Source organism: Idiotropiscis lumnitzeri, chromosome 6, assembly GCF_059441095.1.
Source record: "Idiotropiscis lumnitzeri isolate Australia: NSW breed Sydney's pygmy pipehorse chromosome 6, RoL_Ilum_1.0, whole genome shotgun sequence".
NCBI classification, from domain to species: domain Eukaryota; kingdom Metazoa; phylum Chordata; class Actinopteri; order Syngnathiformes; family Syngnathidae; genus Idiotropiscis; species Idiotropiscis lumnitzeri.
Genome location: NC_142396.1, coordinates 2,463,011 through 2,478,235, shown reverse-complemented (window position 1 = coordinate 2,478,235; position 15,225 = coordinate 2,463,011). Strand labels below are relative to the sequence as shown.

Below are 15,225 nucleotides of genomic sequence, written 5' to 3'. Positions count from 1 at the left end.
AGGATAAGACGTTGTGTGGAATTCATTTTGGCAAACGTCTGTTTTGACCACCGGATCCCGCATTGCATTTGCCACGTTTTTGACATCAGCACAGCTTTTGAGTTGATGATAAAGATTAGGACGTGAATCTCGGCTTGTCATCACGAATGTGAGAGAGGGAAATGCCAACATGTTGGAAGTGGATCACGTTTAGGCATCTCACACTTGAATAGAGTATGCACATTTTCTGAAGATAATAACAAATATTCTGCTGTTTCTTTTTACAAAAAGCTATTTTTAATCAGCTTTTTGATCAGAGGGTGTGTCTGAAACTGACCCTCGTTTTACATCTGATTACAAAAGCAGGGAAAAAGGTGGAAAAAGACACAGAAAAAAATGAAACCGAATGAATGAGAGAAAGTTAGGCCGAGTTCCTGTGTTCTGGCAAGTTTTTGTTTTCGGGTTAAAGAGAAGTACTTTGACCTTGCTAACAGTTTCAGCTGTCACTTTAGACGTTGCCAGAGTTGTCGCCGCTTCCTGTTGTGATGTGTCGAAATATACAAAACTGCCAGCGAGGTAAGATTCCCGTTGACCCTCGCGTATTTGCTGTTTGGCACCCTTGAATTCACCTATTTGCTGGTTTTAGAAATAAATAAAATTTGTTAAATGTTTGTTTTAGAGGTCCGAACCACACAATAGTCGGGCTTTTCCCAGGAACTAATCGCATCCTGCTGTCTTTTGCGCAACGTCGGTCCATCTTGTCCCGTTTGCTAAACTCGGGCTTGCCGATTCCTCTAGTCTGTCAGTGAATGACTTGGCTGCACCAAAAGTGCCTCACCGAGCCAGGACGTGTTGTAAAACAATTTCGGATTGAAAGTGCAAGGACGTCGCCGTGGCTGTTCGAGTGAAGTCAACCGTTTCTCTATAATACTGGATGTTTTTTTTTAATTGATTTATTTTTGGAAGACCAGTTTTTCTGTACAAACACTGATAGCCTTACCGCAAAGATTTGAACGCTGCATATTTCATCACCCTGCAATTTGAACATCTCAACTTTAGTCACTGGAAACTTTGTGGTTAGACAAAAAAAAAAAAATCCACTATGATGAACCGCCGCGTTCCAAAAATTGAATCGAATCTGGCCATTGATCGTTTTAATGTGCACAGAGCAGAAGCTGATATTGATCATCGCCCCCGCAGAAGGCATGCGGCCGCCAGGCCAATCGGCAGCTGAGCCGCTAACCGGAGGATCAATGAAAATGATGGAGCTATTACGGCCGCGCTAAGACCCGCCCACCCCGATGCCGTTACGGTTGCCGTCGGTAACGTCATCCTCCAACGATGATATCACTTAACGGCATTTTCATTATTGTTGCGTCACTCAAAAGCAACAATTGTGGCGACTTGATCTGAAGACAATCGCTTGGAAACAAGAATAAAGAAATAAATATTTAAAAAAAAAAAACTGCGAGAACAAAATAAACAAATTAAATATGACCTAGTGTCAAATATCAACGAGAGTCAAGAAAATACGACTGATAATATAAATATCATCTGCATTTATAAACGACTAGAACAGAATAAACTAAAATGAAATACATGATGTAAAACATTTTGCATATAATTATCGATACCATATAGATTCTAATCACTGAATTAAACAAATGAAGCCCTTCCAAAAGAATATATGCAAGTAATTAAAATAAAGTCCCAACAAATGATAAACACATTGAAAATACATCAAGCATATCATAATTTGGAAAATCATAAAATGTGTACACGTGCCGAATTGCTTTTTTTTTTTCCATTTGCCCCTCCTTTGAAAGCGTCGCTCTGGAAGGCGTTCTGCCTCAAATTGATTTCAATCGAGCATGTGGCGGTTACCATGGAAACAGATGCTCCCTTCGTGGCCCATTTTTCAGGGGCTCTTAAATCAATAACGGCAATTTCGGGCTGATGTCATCCCAGAACGCAACGCGCGATGTTAGCAACACCACAATGCCGTTTGGGATGTGTGTGTTTGCATATGTGCGTGCGTTTGTGTGTGTGCGTGTAGTTTATGACCTTTGCTGCAATATTTTGTGTTGTGGCGTCTCAACCGAGCAGTGCATGATGGGAAATACTGGCACACGCACGATGACTCTGCACTTCATCTCCGCATGCATCGTTGTGTCTGCGTGGACTCACTTCTCGGTGCAATTTGGACGCGCACACACACATAGACGCATATTTGACATTTACAACCTCCAACCATCTGGAGCTGTTCCTGTGCCAATGCTTGTCCTCTGAATGGGACAACACACACACGCACACACACCCACATGTTGATAAACACAAGTCATGATGGATGTATGGTGTGTCTTTTTGAATCCGGCCACAATATCGCTCTGGCTATCATGCAGCCCTCGTGTGCGTGACCGAGTGACTGAGTGACTCAGCGTGAGCGAGCCTGAGTGAGTGCATGAGTGCCAGCAAACGAGTGAGTGAGTGAGTGCGTACGTGTGTGCCAAGACATAAATCCCGCAGTGATACACTCACTTCTTTGAGTTTACAGTACCAGTCTGTGTTTGGGCTCAGGCAGGAAAACACACTTCCTGTGTCAAATGATTTGTAGTGCAGTGCGTGTATGTTTATATATGTGCTTGTGTGTGTGCGTGTGTGTTGAGGAATGCTGAGGTTTGGTGTTTATTGGTGTTACACTGGTGAGAACTGAGTGCAGGCCGAAGAGCGAGAATGAGGGAGGGGAGCAGAAGAGGAGGACAAGAATGATTCAGATCAGAACTGGTTTCTTTTTTAAACAAACTCGCAGTGTAAAAGGTAAAAAGAACAAAGTGACTTCTTGGTCTCTCAATTTCAAGCACTTTGTCCACGTCGTTCTTTTTAAGGCGGTGGTCGTCAACTCTGAATTTTTAACTTGTAGACTGCATTAACCAGAACGGTCTGGTCCTGCGGCCCGGCCGGACGGCCATTTTTGGGGCGGGGGTGGGCGGTGACAAGGCCGGAGGTGGATTTTAGTCAGGCCTCCGTGCCATCATTATAAGTCCATCATGAGGTTAGCGGATTTGAAGAGTAAATTAACCAACCAACCCACATTGCAAAAGACACAAAAGCCACTCGGATATTCAATATCGAGATACTGTATGACAGAGAAAATTGATTTGGGTCTGCCAGTGTGAACAAGGCCTTTTCTGGTTTCTGGTTTCATTTGGGCAAATTGAACAACTTCAACTGCTCCAAGGAAGGGAGGATCTCAATTTGTTTTTTTTGGGGGGGGATACATCTTTTCACTCATGCACTAACAACAACATACAAATCTCTCTTAACGGTACTAAAAGGAACTCTAGAAACCTATGAAAAAAAAATCCGTCAAATTAATCCTTTTCATTTGTGTGTGTGTGTTTTAGGGTCATCTCGTGGATTTTAGGAAGCGTTTGTCAATGCAGTGGGACTTATCACTTATGACCCCCTCATCCCCTAAAAATAAAACATTACTCGAAGTAGGGCTTTAGCTTTATCGTCCGCTAATCTGTAATATCCTTTCTTTCATAAAGAGCATCTGCACTTTGTCGATGGCTCGCTCTCCAGAAATTCACAGGGCTGCAGCTATCACATATAAATATATTTTCATAATCATTTGTGACTCAGCATAGCAGAACGAGTCACAGTGACCCCAATTTCAATTTTCAACATCCACACTTGATGGGGAAAGTCGCCCCACCCAACATGGCCGCCACATTAGCGTGGCGGTGAACTGTGTTGCTTCAACAGACTGCCGTATATCTGTGATTTTTATTTATTTATTTATTTTTATTTTGTTATGCCAGATTTCATGGCATTTGCTTCTGGAAAATCCTGCGGATTTCCAGCCTAATGTTTGCTTATAATGACGTCAAATTATTTAAATAAGCGCAAAATGGCAAAAGGGAATGGTCAACTTTATACTGAATCCCGTTTGATGGGGATGAGATATCCATGACGACAGCAAGGTATTGTGATTTTTTTTTTTTGCTCTGTTTTAGGGAGAATTGTGGACTTCTAGGGATGTAATGATTCATTCAAGCTTTGATTCTATTTTTTTTTTTTTTAAATCACCGCTATGCTTGTCTCGGTGCGCTCGTGTAGAATGCAGCCATCTACGAAAGAAATTTGCATAGACGTGTAAAAATGTTTGTGTATTTTAAATTGAACCAAAAGCTATATTTATTTAGTGAAACTCTAAATACTAAAATAAATATATTTCACCAATCCATTTTTTTTTTCATGTAGACGTCTATGAAATCAGTATACGTTTAGGTGAAGAAAATTAAAAGAAACACTTGAATTGATTTTTCATTTAGTTTTTATATAACCTTCATACAAAATTCGAGTTCTGTATTGCTTCCCCAATTTGCATAATCTAATCTACACTGTCAAAATCAGCCACCACGTGCTTCATTTTTCGGGTTCTCGTTCACATTGTATAGTCATTTGGTGAAACGTGCCCACTTCGGAACGTTGTTGCTAACGCCGACATAGTTTCGCCATGAAACTACACTACCCACAATGCTCCTGTTTTGCATCACTGATGACCGCAATGACCACAGGTCAGTTTTTTACATTTTTTTTTTTTTTTTTGCAGCAGCAGCAGCAGTAGAAGAGACATTGAGAGCGCCCCCCTGGTTAACATGGTGTTCTGAAACGATGCTTTTATTTTTGCATATTTCAAGCAGTTTAAATGGATAATTTACCAATTTTCAATGAATCTTTACATGCCTACTGACTTTGATTTACAAAATGATTATTTTTTTTTTTGCAATGTAAATTTCATGAAACTGAAACATTTAACGGACGAGAGTAAGTAGAAGTTTGACCAATCTGAACCATGACCGCCACGTATCTCGGAGTCTTTCGCTCTGTCGCAATTTTCCAACAGTTTGTCGGATCTAAATTGTTTTCAAGTCCAAGCGGACGATGCTTTGAACGTTGACAATATTTGCCAATGGATTTGCTCAATGTGGTCAAAGTGAATATGTTGCGAATTTGGTGCACGCCTGGAACACGTCTGCATAACTAATTTACAAAAGGCCGACATTTGAAGTGAATGAAGAGTTTGTTGGCCTCTTGGCTCGTCTTGTTTTTTCTTCCATTTTCTTCCTTGCGGTTGGACATAAAGTTCAAGTTGTTGCGGCCATCTGTGGCTCTCTCTATCTTGTTTTGGAATCGGGCCCCGTCTCGTTGCGGGTCACAGTCGTCGTCTTTGTTTGCGACGCACACCCGACTGTGTGTTTCCTCGTTGGGGGTGGGCGACGCGTGGAAAAAGGCGCGCTTTCAGGACCGCGCCGCACAATCTTTTTGGGGTTTGCCTGATTTCAACGGAGGAAATATTTACCCCGCTTTAGCACTTTGACATTACTATGAAATGTACAGATACTGAATAATTTTTTACGATTCAGCTTTGACATTTGCCGTTTGTTCAGTCAGGCAGCGTGGCGGCCCGGCGTTGAGCCCTTCCGCATCGCACTTTGGTTCTGGTTTTGAATCTCAGCCCAGACATTCCTGCGTGGAGTTTGTCTTCTCTTAGCTTCCGAAAACGCGCTCGTTTGATTCATTGAAGTTTCCAAAGCTGCGGACGAGAAGGAAAGAGCAAACTTTAATTCCTTACAGGAAGTGGAAATATGAAAGGAGAAATGATTTCGAGGCCTGTGGAAGTTTGGACATGGAACGCCAACTAAGTGATGGAGCTACTTGAAACTGTCTTGTGTTGTAATCAGTGATGGCGCACACACACGGTTGTGGTTCATTGTAGCGACATTAGCCGTCATCCTTGTTAGCATCAATTAACCTTTGTGCGTGTGTGTGTGAGCGAGAGTGAGACAGAGCGGTGGCCACTGCACACGAGCGCTGAATTAGTCCATTGTTGAGCTCATTACAGTCACTTTTGTGCGGAAAGTGGCAGCTGTTAATCTTGGCACTTGGCAGGACTCTGGTCTCTGGGTTGTCACATGATCTCCACACACACACACACACGCACACACGCACACCCGCCCCTACACACTCATGCGTGGAGATGATTTGGCAGTGACACAGCATCTTGTTGTTCTCCATCACTTCAGCTCCCCGGGGATTTTTTTTAAGTTTATCGAGTGCTGGACACCATGTGATGCCGTTCAGATCCACCCTCGCCCCGAAAAACAAACAAGAAAAAATCCTTTTTTAAATTTTTTTTTTTAAGTGCCAGTATGCAAAGCCAAGCGTGCGCTTTTCAACACGTCTTTGTCTTCCTCAGATTGGGATGTCCTGAGATTCTTCCTGCGTGCCCGAAGAGAGCGCAGTGCTGATGGGAGCGGCTGTGCCACCATGAGCTTACAAGATGGCAGCTGCAGCTACGCCAGCAGCGCCAACATGGCCGCCGCCAGCGGTAGCATGCGGCGGCGCCTGGAAGACCAGGAGTTCACCCTTCGCGTGTACCCGGGCTCCTTGGCCGAGGGCACCATTTACTGCCCCGTCAGCGCCCGCAAGAACACCACGGCGGCCGAGGCCATCGAGTGCCTCATCGAGCGGCTGCGCCTGGACCGCACCAAGTGCTACGTGCTGGCCGAGGTCAAGGAATTTGGCGGCGAGGAGTGGATCCTCAACCCCGGCGACTGCCCCGTGCAGCGCATGATGCTGTGGCCGAGGAGCGCACTGGAGAACCGCGGCGGCCTGGGCAGCGGCGACGACTACCGCTTCCTCCTTCGGGAGAAGAACCTGGATGGGTCCATCCACTACGGCGGAAGCCTCCAGATGTGGTTGCGGGTGACCGAGGAGCGCCGGCGCATGGTGGAGCGGGGTTTCCTCCCCCAACCGGCGGGGAGTGACCCCCCGACGGACCTGTGCACCCTGCCCGAACTGACCGAGCGCGCCCTTTTGGAGAGCCTGCGGGCGCGTTTCCGCCAAGAGAAGATATACACGTATATCGGGAGTATCCTCATCGTGGTCAACCCCTTCCAGTTCCTGCCCATCTACAACCCCAAGTACGTCAAACTGTACGACAACCACGCGCTGGGCAAGCTGGAGCCGCACATCTACGCCGTGGCCGACGTGGCCTACCACGCCATGCTGCAGCGGCGCCGGAACCAGTGCATCGTCATTTCGGGCGAGAGTGGCTCAGGGAAGACGCAGAGCACCAACTTTCTCATTCACCACCTGACCGCGCTCAGTCAGAAGGGCTTTGCCAGCGGCGTGGAGCAGATCATCCTGGGGGCGGGGCCTGTGCTTGAGGTAAGACCACAAAAGCTGAAGTTTAGGCCTTTATGTGTGTCAAACTTATTTTAGCTCACGGAGGAAAAACATGTGGGCCGGACCAGTAAAAACATGATATACAACATTTGTTTAATTAACGTGAATATTACGCAGATTATCGCTATTTGCATGCTGTCTTGCTGTTACCAGTCTTAGAATGTTTATGGAGTACGTTTGTTTTGTTTTTTTGGGGACAAATTTGGGACGGTTGCATATTTATTTTTATACTTGACCAAATCTTCTCTCGGGCCGGATTAAACCCATTTTTGGGCCTGATCTGGCCCGCTGGCCGTATGTTTGACACCACGGGATTAGAGTAACCCAATTTGCTACCCAGCGAGTGGGTTTGTCAACCCAGCAACGACACAAACCATCAAACACACAAAGAAAAAATGAAAACACTTTTTTTTTTGTTTTTTTTTAAGAAATGAGTGGCCACGGGGTGTTGGCTGTGGGGGGGGGGGGTTAACTGGAATGCAGAACAGGGCGACAAGATGCTTCCAAAGTGTATCCTTCTGTTCAACTGCCATATCATCTTGTCATGCCACTGCGCAAACAAAAGCAAAAACGGCCATTGGGCTCGATTCCGTCGGGAATTCCCAGCAGTCCCGCCGCCGAGCAGCTGCCTCACTCTCATCCCCGGCGGGCTCCACTTCCTGCTCATATGCTCGAAATTAGACGTGGAGGTGACAAAAGCCCCGATGAAATCCGAAGAGAAGGTAGCAGGTTATTCCTTTTGGCCTGGGAATGCCGCCGCTCGTGGGCGGAGGTACGAAACAGATTAGAACCCGCCCGCGTCCTATATTTAGCACGTATGACATTCTTATGTGACATGACCTACAAACCGAGTTTGCCCCAATCTCTGCGTTGATGGAACAAAAATAAATAAAGAAATGAATCATGAAATGTCGCCAAATCCGCCGTGGATTAGAAAATCAATAATGGATTATGGATTATGAAATATCATTGGGGAACGTTTGGTGAAACGACTTGGATTTGTGTCATTTGCAGCTGGACAGACGTGACCCAGTGAACTCGGGACCTCGTTTTCTTTTTTTTTTTTTTTTTTTAAATTCTCTCTGTAGTTGTGAGGCTTGCGACATCCTGTCAGCATCTTGTCCGCATGCAGCTGTGCATGTTGACTCGCAGTCCGTCCCGTTTGGTCTGTACGCTTCGTCATCTGGAAAACGTGAACGCAGCTGTCGGCTTCCAGCGCCGCTGCTTCAGTCGTCAAAAAAATCGAAATGACTCATGAATTCTTTCTCAATTACAATCATTCCAAAGCCGAGGTACGCATCTATTCTGGTTAAATCGTTACGCGACGATAATCGTGACAAATTGGAACATTTTACCCCTTTAACAACATCAGCATCGGCCAGTCTGTCAAAAATAATTCGGAGGTATTATCCTGTGCGTTAATATTTTTTCTTTCTTATCTGCTCAGAAGCAATCAGTGGCTACAATCGTACGTGTCATAATTCCCACTCACAGATCCTTACATTTATGTAAAGCACGAGATCAGCCAAGCCGCAGACTCGGTCGGTGATTGTGGAGTCAAGCGGAACGACAGCACTTTGAGTGTTTGTATTACCTGCCTCTCACAGGTTTTGGATAAATAATTACTTGCGATAGACGGATTATCGGCCGGGCTGATTATCGGGGTCGATATTTTGGTATTTTGCAGATTATCGGCATTGGCCTTTTTTTAACTTTCAAGGCCGATGAATTAAAAGCCGGTTTATTTTGGCTCGCTGAAGCTGTGCTGGTGGCCCTGCGTGCAGAAGCAGATTGCCCCGCCCACAGCACCATCTGATCGGTTTCTTGTGGTGTGGGTAGCAGCCAAACAGCAGTAAAATGCCTGTTTGCTTTTTCACCTCGAGTCAGACGCACTACGGGGGAGAGGTCCTGCAAGCAGAGGAAGGAAAGGAAAGAGTCTTTGCCGAAATTTGAATAAATGTCAGTCAACTACAACTCACAACGAAAAGAAAACTATTTTCCGTGGTAAACTTTAAAGAGATGTTTTTTTTCATTGAACAAAACACTGAGCCTGGGAGCTCTGTGCACATTTCATTAGACTTTTAAAACTACGTCGTCTAATTTCTAAGATCGAAAAACGCTTTAACCTGTTGTAAATTACTCAAGTTGTTTTATAAACATGTGCTTCAAGGCATTTAAAATAAGTTGGGTTTTGGAGTTTTTAGTTTTCAAAATTTTAACCCCTTTTTTTCAATAAATGAATATCGGCTTCAAATATCGGTTATCGACCACGAATAATCGCTTTCTGTATCGGCCCTCAAACTGTTGCTCATAATTAGACGTTGGTGCTTTTCAAGTCCTTTGCCTGGTTACACCCCCAAACTGGTAACAGATGCGTGCCGAGGCATCAGGTGTTTGTGTCGGACTATTACTCTTATTGTCATGTGTAAGTGATGCCTTCACTTAGGCGCTGTTGGAAGAAATGATTCGTTGCTGAGGGTCAGACGTCAATGTCATTGCGAGGGTCAATGTCAGTGTGATCTTTGTTTCTGTGGTTCGATTTTGAGGGGGAGACACAGAAGAGACGCCGGCACGATTGTATCCGAAGGCCTCGGACGAATAGTACGTGCTACTGGTATCATGAAATCTGCCTGGCAACACGAGCTAGCTGAATTCTGATTGGGTAAAAACTCTCACTAAAAATACTCCACTCGGATATAATATGACATCAACGTGAAGAATATGATCGTGATTTCTTGATTTTGTTAGGCCAGCAGAGAAGGCCTTGACGGCCTTGACCGCCCACCACTGCTTCCAGGTGGCAAAAAGTTCAATTGCACTCCTAGTAAACGAATCGCCAAATGTTTTTTTATCAAGGGAGGGTGAATGTGAAAAATGATTTGAACGATGATTTTTAACCCTCCTTTCTTCTTCTCATGTGAATGCGTAGTGTCAACTGAAAAGAAAAAATGCATGAGGTCAAAAGCTTCCAAGAGAGTCACAATGTTGGCTGCAATTTGCATTTTTTTTTTGTGCTCAAATACGTGTTGCTCCAAAGCACTCGAATTGCTTTTTTTTTCTCTTGCACGGATTAACGGCACAGACGTTTCGCAAAACAACACAAGGACAACACAAACAAACATTTCATGCTAGCCCGGGAGAAAATGCTTCCCAAAGACCCAATGATGCCGTTTGGTTTTTGCACGAGCTTCTCGGTGCGGCCGCATCCACTTAATTTATTGGCCTAACGGAGATTTTTTTGGGCTGGTCGTAAATTGATAGAGATCGGGACCTTTTCGTTTTATTCCAGGCCAGTGGTAGTCGGTCCCGTTTGTACGATCTGGAATGTCCTTGGCTTGTGTTGTTTACAAACGTTAGGAAAAGGATCTTGACTCATAACAGCTGCTTCCTGGTTCTCCACCAATCGGCTGCCAACCCAAATTGCGTGGTGCTAGACGGGTCCAGATGACAGCCCGTTGCGGTGTTGTTGTGGCCTCCCGCGGAAGCCTACCGCAGACCCCTCCCCTAAACCCCGTACCCAGCCCCCTTCAGCAGATGCTTCCCATCCAGATGTCCTCGGTGCACTAAAGCAGGCCCCTGAGGGACGGGACCTGTCTGCCGTGGCTGATGGATGGTTCCAGGTAGTGCCTCCGCTCCTCGACGTCTTTTTTTATTTTTAAGACTTTGATTCCTTGAGTGTGTTCGAGCTCCAGAAGGTGTAGACGGCCTCAAATAGGCCCGGATGGAAGACAGCTCCTCGCTTTCAAGTTGTCAGTCTGGAACTCGGTGTGCAGTTACAGCCGCAGAACAGTTGAACTCGCTCACCCGAGACAAAAGGAAAGGACCTCGTCCGCCGCCATCCTTCATGGCACTTCTGCTCCGTTTGGGTCTTTCAGCTTGAGTCGTTCGCTCGATCCCTGCCACTATACGGTTAGCGTTGCTCTTCCTGTATTTGTGCGACTGTTTGCGTTCGACAATTCTCTCTCAATCTTCACTCGATGTTGCTACGTGTTGACGAGCCGTCACGGATGCGCCCTTGTGAGTTCCTGTTTGCGCTTCCACGCCGGTAATCCGTGTCCTCTGGGCAAGCCAGCATTCTTCCATGATCTCTCAAACATCTGTTTGCTGGATTATCGTCTTCACGTTCTGTCCTTCGCGGGTGCATTCCTGCTTTCCTCTCTCAGGAAAACGCCGAGGACACTTTGCAGTTTGGACAGCAGACAGCTGGTCACAATGGGCTCTCATCGTTGGCCCGTACGCAGCCTAGATGGACCCAGTATGTCGCCATGCCCCGAAGTCACACATTTTAAAGTCGTTGACATGTGACTGCATATTCTGGGTCTTGGGTTTTGTCTTGACTACAAGGTAGAACCCGGTCCGACTACAGATTTCAGACTAACGCTAGCATCGGGTATGCTAGGACGTCTTGGTTATGGACTCGAGTGTCACCGCTTAAAGGAGACGTTTTAAATTTTCAAACGGCAAGCAAGATTTGAATCGAGTTCATTATTAAAATCCCCCACAGTCACATGTGAAACAGACCAAGGAGAGCGCCACTGCCAACTACTGGAGTGGAGGTGCAATTACACTTTATTGTAGTACAACGTAAAAAAAAAGCATGTTCCCCGGGGTCACACGCGCCCGCCTCCGCATCGCAGCGCATCGCACTGTCCTTTGTCTCACATTCACTCGTGTTTTGTAGTCTCTATTCATTTCTAGTTGGCCAATCGCATCTGTCATTACTCTACTTATTTTTAGATATTTTTTTTTCGATGCAGTTAGTATTCTTGATCTTGTTTCACGGGAATTTCCCCCACTTTGGGCACTGATAAAGTGTTTAATGTTGTTCTATATTTAGATTGTCGTGCGGTCAGACTGATGAATAGAATTGATTGAGCCTGTAAGAGGATTAGTCATGATGTTAACCATAAGTTAAACGGAGCTAAAAGAGTCAAATTGCGCTCAAGGCCAAAATAAAAGCTTGAACCTTTCATCGTCACTTGACGCTGGTCTATAAAACGCTGTGGCCAGGATGATTCAACATGCCAAATTCTTTTTATTTTATTTCATTTCAATTTATTTATTTATTTTTGCAAGCATTCAGTTTTCATCTTGTCCTGGTTTGAGGTTAAAAGACGGCAAACCCAGTCACCATTGTTTGTTGTACTGTGGATTAGTTGTTCGTAAAAGAAAAAACTAAACAAAAAGAAGGTTACAAATTGTGAGGCTGACTGCAAAACAAGCTGGAAATTTTGGCTTTCATCGATGCGGCGTCGCACCACAAAGGAGTTTTTGCTCGTCTTTGGACCAAGCGACGGAAGTACACATGTCGCGGTGTAGGCGCGTAACGAGCTCGAGCGCAAGTGGTCTGATGTTCTAAATGGGCCTGATTCAATCGCAGCGTCTTAATGTGGCGTCGCCGCCATCAGAAGCAAATGCGATTACAAACATGAGCCGCAAAGAAGCCATCTGGGCCGGTTGGACAAACTCAATCTATGCAAGTGGTCTTCCAGTCGCGCTACGACTGGCGTTTCGGCAACTTCCTCTCGAGCGGTGGCGGGCCGTGCATTTCACACTTTGGTGCAGTCCTACTTAGTCCGACTTCATTACTCTACTGATGTTATGAAATCTGCCTGGCAACATGAGCTAGCTGAATTCTGATTGGATAAAAACTCTAACCTAAAAAATCCTCGCTAGGAGATAATATGACGCTTCATTTTAATTGTGACATTCTGCATATTCTCTCCCCAGAGGTTTGCCTCCAGCTAAGTGGGATCATCAGCCTCTTGAGAACTGCAACAAACCTCATAAGAGGAGCAAATTCAGGAAAGGTTGTTGACATGTTACAAAGATGCGGTTGTCACACATTGATATCAGGTGTTACTCGCCGCAATCGACAGGGGCGGCGCTACGTGGTGGTCCGGGGAGGCCATAGTGACCCTCTGGGCACCCTACATCGAGGGGAACGTTTTGTGATAACGTTGATTTTGATGCCATTTCAATAGTGGCAGCAAACTTCACAACGAGTCGCAGCTGGGGAACCGGCTGAGTGCCTTGCTTCAAGCTGTTTGCTGCCCTTCCCATTTGAAGTTCAAACAAGTTGTGTATTTAACCAAACGCATCATTTCTAAGGCAGCTTGTTTAATGCTAACTAGCGGACAATGCAAAAGGCCACAGACGGAGTCGGCTTCCTGAGTCACTTATGGGTGAAACTCTTCTTCGTGTATGGTTTATATGACGGTGTTTTACTGCCCTCTGGTGGCTAGGATGCGCACACGGAAAGAGCGCAAGGTCAGTGAGCGTGGGCGCGTGAACTCAACATGCGAAAACTGTTGAATTCTTTCCTTCGAGTTGTAGTTTTCTTTTTAGTATTACGAATACAATGTAGGAGTGGAGGTGCTAATGTGTGTGACAATGTTTTTTTTGTTTGTTTTGTTTTTCTTGCGCCTCGGGCCTTTGTGTGCATGCTGGCCTCATGTTAATCATGCTAAATCCTCCTGCTGGAATAGATAGGCAACTGTTTTGGCTTTCATTTGAAATTCAAAGCTGCTTAATCTTCATATGTGTTGCAACCCCCCCACCACTCTGTTGTGGGGGACCATGAAGTTAATCATTTCATGATTTAATCTCCTTACTAAACCGTTCTCGTTTTTGACTCTTTATTTTAAATAATGGGCATTTCCATTTACATTGTCTATTTATATTTCGGCAGTAATTTGGTAATCCGAGTAATCAGTGTCAGCAATAATTGAAAATGTATTCATTAGATTTTTATGTGCAAATAAAAAGATCACTGATGACTGCAAAGTCCCGCGATTAAGACACTAAAACGTTTGAAGGCATGTTTTGTATCGGGAAAAGGAAAGCACTGGCATTTAAAAAAAAAAAAAAAACTCATCTGTAAACTATTTATTTTTAAAGGAAACCTTGTAAGCTATGTTTGAAGGGATTTTGTAAGTTTAGCCTGGGTTGTTAGCGGAAGTGACGGAGAGTCTTGGTCACAATTGTTTTTGTTTTTTTTAATGCTTATCTTGTAAGACGACTTTGAAAAGACTCGTATGTTGGGGAGGAGATAGTTTTAGCCTGAGTTGTTAGCAAAAGTTAGACGTTTGTGGCATATTTATTCCAAGTAATATGGGTTATTATGACCAATTTTTAGTTGTTGTCAATCGTTTTTTGTTTATTCCCACTAGTTGTAGCAGGGCTCTGTCCTTGTACACCACCAAATTTCAGAAGGAGTTGGGGACAATATCTCTTGCAGGAATTCATATTTGAAGGACACCTGAATATATAAAAAATAATCCCAAATTAGGCGCTTCAAACCAAGTGAAAGTGGAGGTGAAAAACGGGCTTTAGGCGCCTGAATTTTGAAAAGGTTCCAGGCGGGGGGAGAGGGAGAGGGAGAGAGACATGATGGAGTCATTTTCACCAACCCAGTGCCCCACTTTTGCTGAGCGCAATGCCAAGGAGGCCGCTAATAGCGACTCAAGTGCGACTAACCCTGCAGGCGGCGGTCTACTCACCCCCTCACGGTCACCTTGTAAAACAGGGTGGGGAGAGGTGGCAAACTTTTTCTGCCAAGGGTTGCAAAGGCCTCTTTGGCATTCTTCTCCTTTCAGTTCAAAACAATCCATCAGTTTTGCAAAGATGTTTTGAAACATGTCAAAGGGATGGGAAGGAGGAAATAATGGATGCCGAGGCAATGCTCCACATAGTTTGTCATGGAAGACGAGAGGAAACGCATCTCTGTCTTGATGAAATGTCTTAACAAATGCGCTGTTGGTATTGCGCCGTAATTAAGTCACCTTCATGCTTCCAACACGGCGCTTCCATGCGCTGAGACGCGGGGCCGCAATTCCAAAAGTCCTTCCATTTTGGCTCTCGTCTCGAGCGCCGAGTTCCGGAGTTGCCGCCCGACTCTCCGGCCAAGCTGCAGCTATTTGCTTTGGATGCTGAGAAGTTGATTTTTGGACACCAGAGACGATGAAATTGCAAAGTGCACTTGTTGGC

The 15,225-nt window shown here is 45.1% G+C and overlaps 1 protein-coding gene across 9 annotated transcripts in view; it reads left to right on the top strand.

Annotated features, from left to right (window-relative positions):
• Window positions 1-15,225, top strand: part of LOC148334494 (unconventional myosin-IXAa-like) — a 74,223-nt gene that overhangs the window by 9,238 nt on the left and 49,760 nt on the right. For 8 of the 9 annotated variants that reach the window (XM_088297443.1, XM_088297442.1, XM_088297446.1 and 5 more), the window contains exon 2: window positions 6,245-7,218. In XM_088297443.1, coding sequence (XP_088153569.1) covers window positions 6,316-7,218 — 903 coding nt within the window. In that variant the 5' untranslated portion in view covers window positions 6,245-6,315. Of the gene's footprint in view, window positions 1-6,244; window positions 7,219-15,225 lie in introns of those variants that run through there. The other variant, XM_088297445.1, reaches the window with a different exon arrangement.